At 50.5% G+C, this 8,599-nt stretch overlaps 1 protein-coding gene across 1 annotated transcript; it reads right to left on the bottom strand.

The window, feature by feature from the left end:
* Positions 1–2,482: 2,482 nt before the first annotated feature.
* On the bottom strand, positions 2,483–8,523 carry LOC143926706 (G2/mitotic-specific cyclin-B1-like). The gene is made up of 9 exons (XM_077450718.1): positions 8,390–8,523; positions 6,028–6,162; positions 5,784–5,894; positions 5,426–5,605; positions 5,136–5,294; positions 4,804–5,040; positions 3,548–3,688; positions 3,351–3,461; positions 2,483–2,679 (listed from the first exon to the last, which is right to left on the bottom strand). Exons 1-9 carry the CDS (start codon positions 8,408–8,410, stop codon positions 2,575–2,577), a joined length of 1,200 nt encoding a protein of 399 aa, XP_077306844.1. The 5' UTR covers positions 8,411–8,523; the 3' UTR covers positions 2,483–2,574.
* Positions 8,524–8,599: the final 76 nt, after the last annotated feature.

The following is an 8,599-nucleotide window of genomic DNA, read 5'->3' as shown; positions in this document are numbered from 1 at the left end:
GGACTTGTACTACTACCTCCTGCTGGATCAGCTCCTGTAATAGGTTCATCATTGCGGAGGCCTTTTCTTGGTCCTTTGGGAGGGCCGTAACATAAAACCTGCTTGGAGGAGGCTCTGAGAATTCTAGCCTGTAACCCTGAGCGATTATATTCCTCAAACAGGTTTGATGACACCATGTTCCATTGTAGGAGGAAGGTCGCCAATCTCCCCCCTATTGGAACTAGATCGTCACTTGCTTTTGGTAGGCTGTTCTGAGGGAGCCCTGAACAGAACACCTCCCCTACCTTTAACCTTTAGCGGGGTGCACAGTCTCTTGCTGCCATCCCCACCCTTTCGGGACTGCTGAACAGCACGAAAATTCTTTTTTCACAGCCTTCTCTGCAGTCCTATCCAGGATTGCTTCCAAGTCGGGACCAAAAAGAAAAAGGTTCCCGGAAAAAGATAGACCACACAGCCCAATTTGTGGCTGTGTCACCCGACCAGGTCTTTAGCCAGACCGCACTTCTGCCCAAATTCACCAATGCTGAAGATCTGGCCACCATCTTCATAGATTCAGCTGAAGTATCAGCCATGTATTTCACTGCCTTTAAAATCAACGGAAAGGATTCGAATAAATCTTTCCGTGATGTTCCTGCCTCAAGCTTTAGCTTTTTTATCCAGCACTCCAAATTTCCTGCTATTACTGTAGATGCCATCGCTGGTTTGAGGCTGGCCAATGCCAAATCCCAGGCTCTCTTCACGAGGGAGTCAGCCCTCTTATCCATAGTGTCCTTGAGTACCCCCATATCTTTGAACTCCAGATCTGTTCGAGACTTGTGAAAAAGCAGCATCAACCCATGGCTTTTTATTCCACACCTCTGAACTTTTTCCTCCTGAATGTCCAGGGTCATATCAATCGCCTTCAAAAGCTTGTCCACTTCCTCCAAGAACAGTTTGTATCTCGAGCTACGGCTATCATCCTCCTCCTCCTAATCTGAATCCCTGAAGGAAGGAAGAGCGCTTGTCCTCTAACTCCACTGGCTTGGAGGTAGATGCCTTGGGACTAAGTGTTGGTTGTGGTTGATGACCCCCCCGACTGGCCATTCTGAACCAGTAACGTCTTCACCGAGCTTAATAGCTCGCGTACTGAAGAAAAGCCTTTGTAATGCTGCAAGGTTTCTTCCTCCACTAGGTCCTTGATGCATGATCTGCACAGGGTTTTCTGCCATGATTCTCAGTGGATTTTTGCAGGGTTTAACTTTAACCAAACTTTTCCAAAGAGAGGGGGGGGGGGGGCGCTCCTCACTGAAAATCCACTAAGGCAGACACCAGAAACCAAACCACCAAGCAACATTCCACTACCGAGGCTACAGGGTCTGAGAGAAGTAACCTGACCCCTGCAAGAGCAGGCTCCCCCAGGGAGGACATTAAAGAACCAAAAGAAAAACACAGCCCATAACGAGAATAAAGGCACCTCTGTGCCCCTCTTACCAGTGCCTGCCTCCACCCTGCAAAAAGCCACTGGGGACTGAATGACTGCTTTTTAAAATTACTGGGATCTACATCCTCCGCTGACCTGGAAGAGCCCGCCTATGGACCCACCCCCTGACTAACCAATCGTTGCCCGGAACAGGAAGCCACTGTCATCTGGCTGCCTGGCATGGGAAACCGCTGCCTCTGTGTGCTCCGCAACTGGAGCCTGGACCATGCTGATGCCTCAACCCCCTGCTTCGCTGAGCATGGGAAAGGCCAGGGGGCTCCCAACACCCTCCGATCGTACCGGGAGGGTGCTGGGATGGCCCTTAAGAAAGCAAGCCTTCATACTCCACCCTGGAGAGCATGGAAACCCCCCCCCCCCTTTCTGGTTCCCACAGGTGCTTCCACCATGGTGGAGGAAACACGGTAACTGAAGCCATGGTGGAAGAGGGATTTAAAGATTAGGCGTTTCCTGAAGAAAGGGGGCGGCGCTGTGCTCTCTCCAGGGTTGTCCTGAAAGGAGATTTAAAGGGAGGAAAAAAAAAAAAAAAAAAAAAAAAAAAAAAAAAAAAAACCCCATGCTACTTTGAGCCCAGATTAGTGGGCTCCAATTTGCTTACCTTTTTCCTGGCCCTTAGGGCACCATTCCTCCCCTCTGACACCAAAGGATGGGCGACACCATTCCTCCAATACTGAAGATTTGGCATTTACACCCCACTATTGCCAGGGCATTTTCTACTTCCACTGGCCACCCTAAAGTCAACTGGCCCTTTGTTTAGGAAGTTTGAAGTTCCCTGGCCTGAGTGTCCTTCCACATCAGTTCACTTACAATCCCCTGCCCCCCCACCAGCCTGTTTGGAAGGGTGCCAATTCTAGGCAAGCAAAAGCCTTACAACTGCAGAAATAGCTCTTGCTTGGGACTTGAGGCCCACAGCTGTAGCCTCAGGTTCTCACAGAACCTCAATGCGATAGTTTGAAGTTGTTCCATTCCAAGATCTTGGACAAAAAGGCTAAACACCATAACCAATAAAAGCAAAAACAACTTTATTAAAAATAAAAACTATTTACAAAAGCACACAGTGCCAACACAGTAAAACATCAATGTCTGTACAGAGTTCTTTATGGCATCACAGCCTGCGCTAGCCCAGCGAGGACCTCTGACCTCAGCTGCGGAATGGTGCTGATCTTCATCTGTTTGCTGCTGCCATACTTGTTCTTCACAGTCTGCAGGAAGAGAGAGAGATCACATTATCACCTTTATGTCAGAACAAGAAATGGAACCCTGGCTTAGGGAGCAATGTACAGAGTAGAGAGGAAGTGTGAATTGACTAGGAATTTGCTGATCATAACGCTCAGTCCATTAAGATTAAAGATCACCTGTCATGGTGATAGATGAAACCTACAGGGATCAGAATGGAAAGACATGGTGGTACATGCAGTGGGGGTTATGGGGAGGGTGCATTGTCAAGTCTGAGAACTCTCAAGGTGCAACAAAAAGGGGGGGGGGGGGGGGGGTGAACTTTGCCTTTAAACATGGCTATACAAATGCTTGTTCCAGGGGCATGAGCCCATGTAATGAAGGCCAGTGACTGGTCCTGAGCCCATCCTCAGCATGGCAGATCCATGTTCCCATACAGAGAGATAGAAATCTATAACCACCAGCATGGGAGAAGCAGCCACACCCCAGAAATGTTACTCATAATGGGGTGGTCAGAAGGCAACTGCGGGGGACCAGCCAATGTTCCTCGTGTTGCATGGGAAAAGCCATGGTCACTTTAGCTTCAGGTGGTATTGACCAAGATGTGGAAACCCACCAAGTTAAACACAGAATTCAACCCAGAAATGTAACCCAACAGCTATCTCTTCTCCCTTGTGTCCAGTATTAGTAAGCTCACCATTTGTTTTGTGAGTCCTTTGTTCACCTTTACCACATTCTTGGCCATGTGCTGCATTATGGGAAGCAGAGAGTCTTCAGAATACATGGTGTAGTGTTGCAGCGTTGGAGTCTGGAAGAGATTTCTCTGTTCAGAGCGGAGCAGCAGAATGACCGATATTAGATCATTACGCATCAGGGGCCGATGCGGGTACTTACCCAGTCCCCAGCATTCAGGACCTTCATGGACAGGCAGGAAGCAGCCGCCGCGATCTGGGAGGGAGGATAATGCACCATCTCATAGTCAACCATGACCAGTTCTGTCAGATATTTGGCCAGACTGTGCTGCTCTGCTGTAACCTGGGGAGGAGAGGAACATGAACTGTCAGGAGGGGGGGAACCCCCGGTCTAACCAGAGAACACCCCTCCCCATCACAATTTACACACACCAGGGGTAGGCAACCTTTGAGATGGAGATCTACATGGCCAACATTAAAGAGACCACTCTTCAGAACCCCCACCACCCCCCCCCCCCAGGCCAATTCCGATATTTCTCCTAGATGGCAGTCTTTGCCGCCAGATTCTCTATGGTCAACTTCCAGTGCTGGCCGATTTCTTCTATGGCTCGCTGATCACCTAAGCAAGCTGGTAGAAGCACTGGCGGCATGTCCTCTCCCACTGCCTGCAAGAACAATCGAATGGCTGAACAGCTGCTGCAATTGTTCTCACGGTGCAGGGAACCACCGGCTGTAAAAGTTATCTGAATGATGCCTGTAACTGCACCCAAATACCAGTCTGCAGTGTCATGGCAGAGAACAGGAAGTGGTTGAATTCCCCTCCCCCAAAACAAATGTCACTTAAAAAATAAAAATAAACTTAGATCATGAAAATACATCCATTACAGCAGGCTGATTTTCTTGGCTAGTGTCAGGCCTGGCTATCTGCTGATTTCTGGCAAGCAAGTGGACAGCCAAGCAGCATTCAGGGGTCAGCTGGATGTGGTACTGGTGTCAGGAGGTCACAGTACTATGGGATCAGGACTGCTGGGGTATCAAGAGGACATGTTATACCCGAGGCAAACCTACATCTGCTGGAGCCAGTGGGTGATGACTGCAGAAGAGCGATTTGAGGCTCTCTGCAGCCGAGTGGCTACAATGAGCGCCCTCCCCTGGAAACCTAGGATTAGGTGCACTGGAGCTTTGAGGTGAAGACCAGGTCAGCAACATTGGGATGTTCTCATGAGGTACCCCAGTTTACAGTGTAAATGGCCATGCAGCAGAAGCAAATATGGCTGCCACCACTCTACCCCCTCCCCACAGAGATCAAGGTAGCCCATAAAAAAAAAAAAAAGTTTTAAAGTCATGTGAGCACACTGGAATGACTAGTTCTCAGCCAACTGAACAAAAATCCAGATCCATCCTGCAATTTCCCCATCTCCAATGGACTGACAGAGCAACCCAGAAAGCCCCAGTTACCTCTCCAACTTTGGACGCCCTTCGGAGGAAGTGCAGGGGGAGGGGCCGGCCCATGGCAAACTTCAAGGCGCGAAGAATCTTCATCTCCATCTCTCTGATCTGGGCCTTGGTGTAGGTGTGATCCGTCACAAAGGTGAAGTCTCCGATCTCTGGAGGATACATCTCCTCATACTTAGCAGCAAGAAACATGGCCGACACTCCCACCAGCTGGAGCTGGTTCTTAGGAACTGGGTTATCCTGAGCAGAGGAAGTTAAGGCAATTAGACACCTGGAGGTTCCACATTGATCTTACACCCCCCCCCCCCCCCCCCCTCCACCAGGTATCACCTCACCTGCAAGAACCGATCGATGATCCCAACTGTCATGAACATGGTTTCCTGCAGAAGGCGGAACTTCATCTGCACTTGGACCAGCCAGTCTACGAGAATCGCCCGCATGTTGCCCGTCACCTCCTGGCCTTGGAGATAGTGCGGCCTCACCGCCAGTGCTTCCTGGAGACAGAAGAGGAGAGCCGAGTCACATTCACCCAGCAATAGAGCCAATAAAGTATTCCATCTTCCTGGAACCTGTAGGCCATCTACTCGTCACCTTATGGCCATCCCAGCCTACAGACCCAGCTCACCTCCAGACTCCTCAGATAGCAGTAGATGTCCTTCACATATTCACTGCACAGCATGGGGTTCCCCTCGTCATCGACATCCACATCCTTCACCTGGATGAGGACATCTGAGAAGGCCTGGCACAGATCATCTGGATGGCAGCCGGATGTCTCCATGGGGCTGGGGGAGCTGGGGACCTCCACCTGTGAGTGGAGAAGATGATTGTTAGGGGGGGGTGACTGAATTCAATGCCAGCTACAGCATTCATGAGGTCCTTACACTGCTCCCCCACCAAGGAAAGTACCCAAGTGCCATGTAGCACCCCAAGTGTGTGAACACCTCAACGGCCGGGTGTCAGGCCACACCCCCCCACCATCATACCGGCACAGGCTGTGGCTTTATAAAGACGGCTTCCTCCTTCGCTTTCTTTGGCTCCGGAATCTTCTCTGCCGGCTTCACTTTCTTTACAAGTTTCACAGCCGGTTTCTGTTCCTAGAAGAGAGGAGATTGTGGTGAGTCCTGCAGAAGATCCATCACCTCTCCCCGAGCCCAGCGTCACCCCCCCACCATCAGAAGATTCCACAATTCCCTGGAGGAACATGCACCCCTCCACCCCAGAAGTTACCTTCTTTAGGGGCATCTTGGTATCGGCTTTGTTTCCAATATCGCCCAGGGCGGCGCGGGGGCGCAATCCTGGCTTAGCTGCCATCTTCCCGACAACTCCACTCTTCACGTTGTTCTCAGCGTTGGACAGCATGTTCTGTAGAGAGAGCGACCATCGGAGACACTACTAGAGGGGTACAAACTGTATAGAGGGAGTTCACTTACAGTATGGACACCCCCCCCCCCCCCATGTGATTGGGAGGGAGCGGTATATGCATTGTATAGTTTTGGGGGGTGTGGAGAAGAGGTGTGCACATATGTCAGGGGGGAACTGTGGAGGCGAGAAGTATACACATTGTATAGGGGGTAGGTGACTTCTCTATAGACCCCATATGATCTATAGGGAGGGGTGTATACACTTTGTATAGGGGTGATGTCTCCATCTACACCTCTATATTGCAGGGGGAAGGGTACATTATGTATATGGGGTATACATTTTATACAGGGGAGGGGGTGGTGTACACATTGTTCACAGGGGTGAGATTACAGATCACATGGGGGTCCATAGAGTAGAGGGGGGAAATGCATGTACACGCGGAGTGATTTCTCCTCTATGGACCTCCCCCTGTGTGATCTATAGAGGGGAAAGGTGTACACATGTCTATATGGGGGTGATTTCTCCTCTATGGACACCCCCCATGTGATCTGTAGAGGGAGGGGGGGTACACATGTCTATATGGGGAGCGATTTCTCCTCTATGGACACCCCCCCCCCCCATGTGATTTGTAGAGGGGGGAAGGTGTACACATGTCTATATGGGGGGGTGATTTCTCCTCTATGGACACCCCCCATGTGATCTGTAGAGGGAGGGGGGGGTACACATGTCTATATGGGGAGCGATTTCTCCTCTATGGACACCCCCCCCCCCCATGTGATTTGTAGAGGGGGGAAGGTGTACACATGTCTATAAGGGGAGCGATTTCTCCTCTATGGACACCCCCCATGTGATCTGTAGAGGGAGGGGGGGTACACATGTCTATATGGGGAGCGATTTCTCCTCTATGGACACCCCCCCCCCATGTGATTTGTAGAGGGGGGGAAGGTGTACACATGTCTATAAGGGGAGCGATTTCTCCTCTATGGACACCCCCCATGTGATCTGTAGAGGGGGGGGGGAGGTGTACACATGTCTATATGGGGGGGTGATTTCTCCTCTATAGACCCCCCCATGTGATCTGTAGAGGGGGGGGTGTACACACATGTCTATATGGGGAGTGATTTCTCCTCTATGAACACCTCATGTGACCTGAAGGGGGAGAGGAGAGGAGTGCACACCACATGTCTATATGGGGACAACATCACCTCTGAACACTATGTGATCTGTAAGGGGGGGTTGTACAGTATTTTCTAATCTATGGACCCCCTCCCCCAAGTGATCTATAGGAGAGGTGTATAATATATATATATATATATATATATATATATATATATATATATATATATATATATATATATATATATATATATATATATATATATATATATATATATATATATATATATATAGCAATTTCTCCATCATCTATCCCTCTGATGTATTGGAAGTGCACACATCGTATATGGGGGGGGGGTGATTGCTCCTCTGGATCCCCATGGGATATGTAGGGGGAGAAAAGGAGGTGCACACATTATGTCTATATGGGGGGGGGGGATTTCTCCTCCATGGGCACCCCATGTGATCTGTAGGGGGGAGATGGTGTACAGACATGACATGGGAGGAGGGGATGGAGACATACACATCGTATAGCGGGGGGGGATATACACATCGTATAGCGGGGGGAGGGAGGGGGATATACACATCCTATAGCGGGGGGAGGGAGGGGGATATACACATCCTATAGCGGGGGGAGGGAGGGGGATATACACATCCTATAGCGGGGGGAGGGAGGGGGATATACACATCCTATAGCGGGGGGAGGGAGGGGGATATACACATCCTATAGCGGGGGAGGGGGGGGATATACACATCCTATAGCGGGGGAGGGGGGGGATATACACATCCTATAGCGGGGGAGGGGGGGATATACACATCCTATAGCGGGGGAGGGGGGGATATACACATCGTATAGCGGGGGAGGGGGGGATATACACATCGTATAGCGGGGGGAGGGGGGGGGATATACACATCGTATAGCGGGGGAGGGGGGGGATATACACATCGTATAGCGGGGGAGGGGGGGGGATCTGTACACAGTACATAGACAGGGGAGAGTTCTATATGGAGGAGATCTACATCACATTATATACATGAGAGGTATATATAATATATACACAGGGTAGCGGAATATAGGCGGATCCTGACAGGCCGTGTCGGTCGGACTCACCCGGGTGATGCGGAGGGACATGGTTCCGGTACGGTGTCGGTTAGGATTCTGCTCGGTATCTCTCAGCCGTTACGCTCTGGATCTCTGGCAATGTCTGGTCATGAGTTTCCGGTTCTCGGTTTAAGTCTCCCGGCGGCGGTTCCAATTGGTCAATTCGGATTCCTCGACGGCTTCTGATTGGCTATTTGATGCATTGCCCTGGAAACGGCG

This window comes from Lithobates pipiens, unplaced genomic scaffold (assembly GCF_037356315.1).
Source record: "Lithobates pipiens isolate NorthernLeopardFrog02 unplaced genomic scaffold, aLitPip1_a1.2 Scaffold_23, whole genome shotgun sequence".
NCBI lineage: Eukaryota > Metazoa > Chordata > Amphibia > Anura > Ranidae > Lithobates > Lithobates pipiens.
Note: the sequence above shows the minus strand (reverse complement) of the source record. Positions and strands in the feature narration are given on the sequence as shown.

Coding starts and splice junctions, on each gene's coding strand:
- LOC143926706 (XM_077450718.1), bottom strand. CDS start 8,410: ATGTCCCTCCGCATCACCCGG. Junction 5,895..6,027: donor CCAAGATGCCCCTAAAGAAG/GTAACTTCTGGG, acceptor CCTCTCTTCTAG/GAACAGAAACCGGCTGTGAA. Junction 5,606..5,783: donor TAAAGCCACAGCCTGTGCCG/GTATGATGGTGG, acceptor CTCCACTCACAG/GTGGAGGTCCCCAGCTCCCC.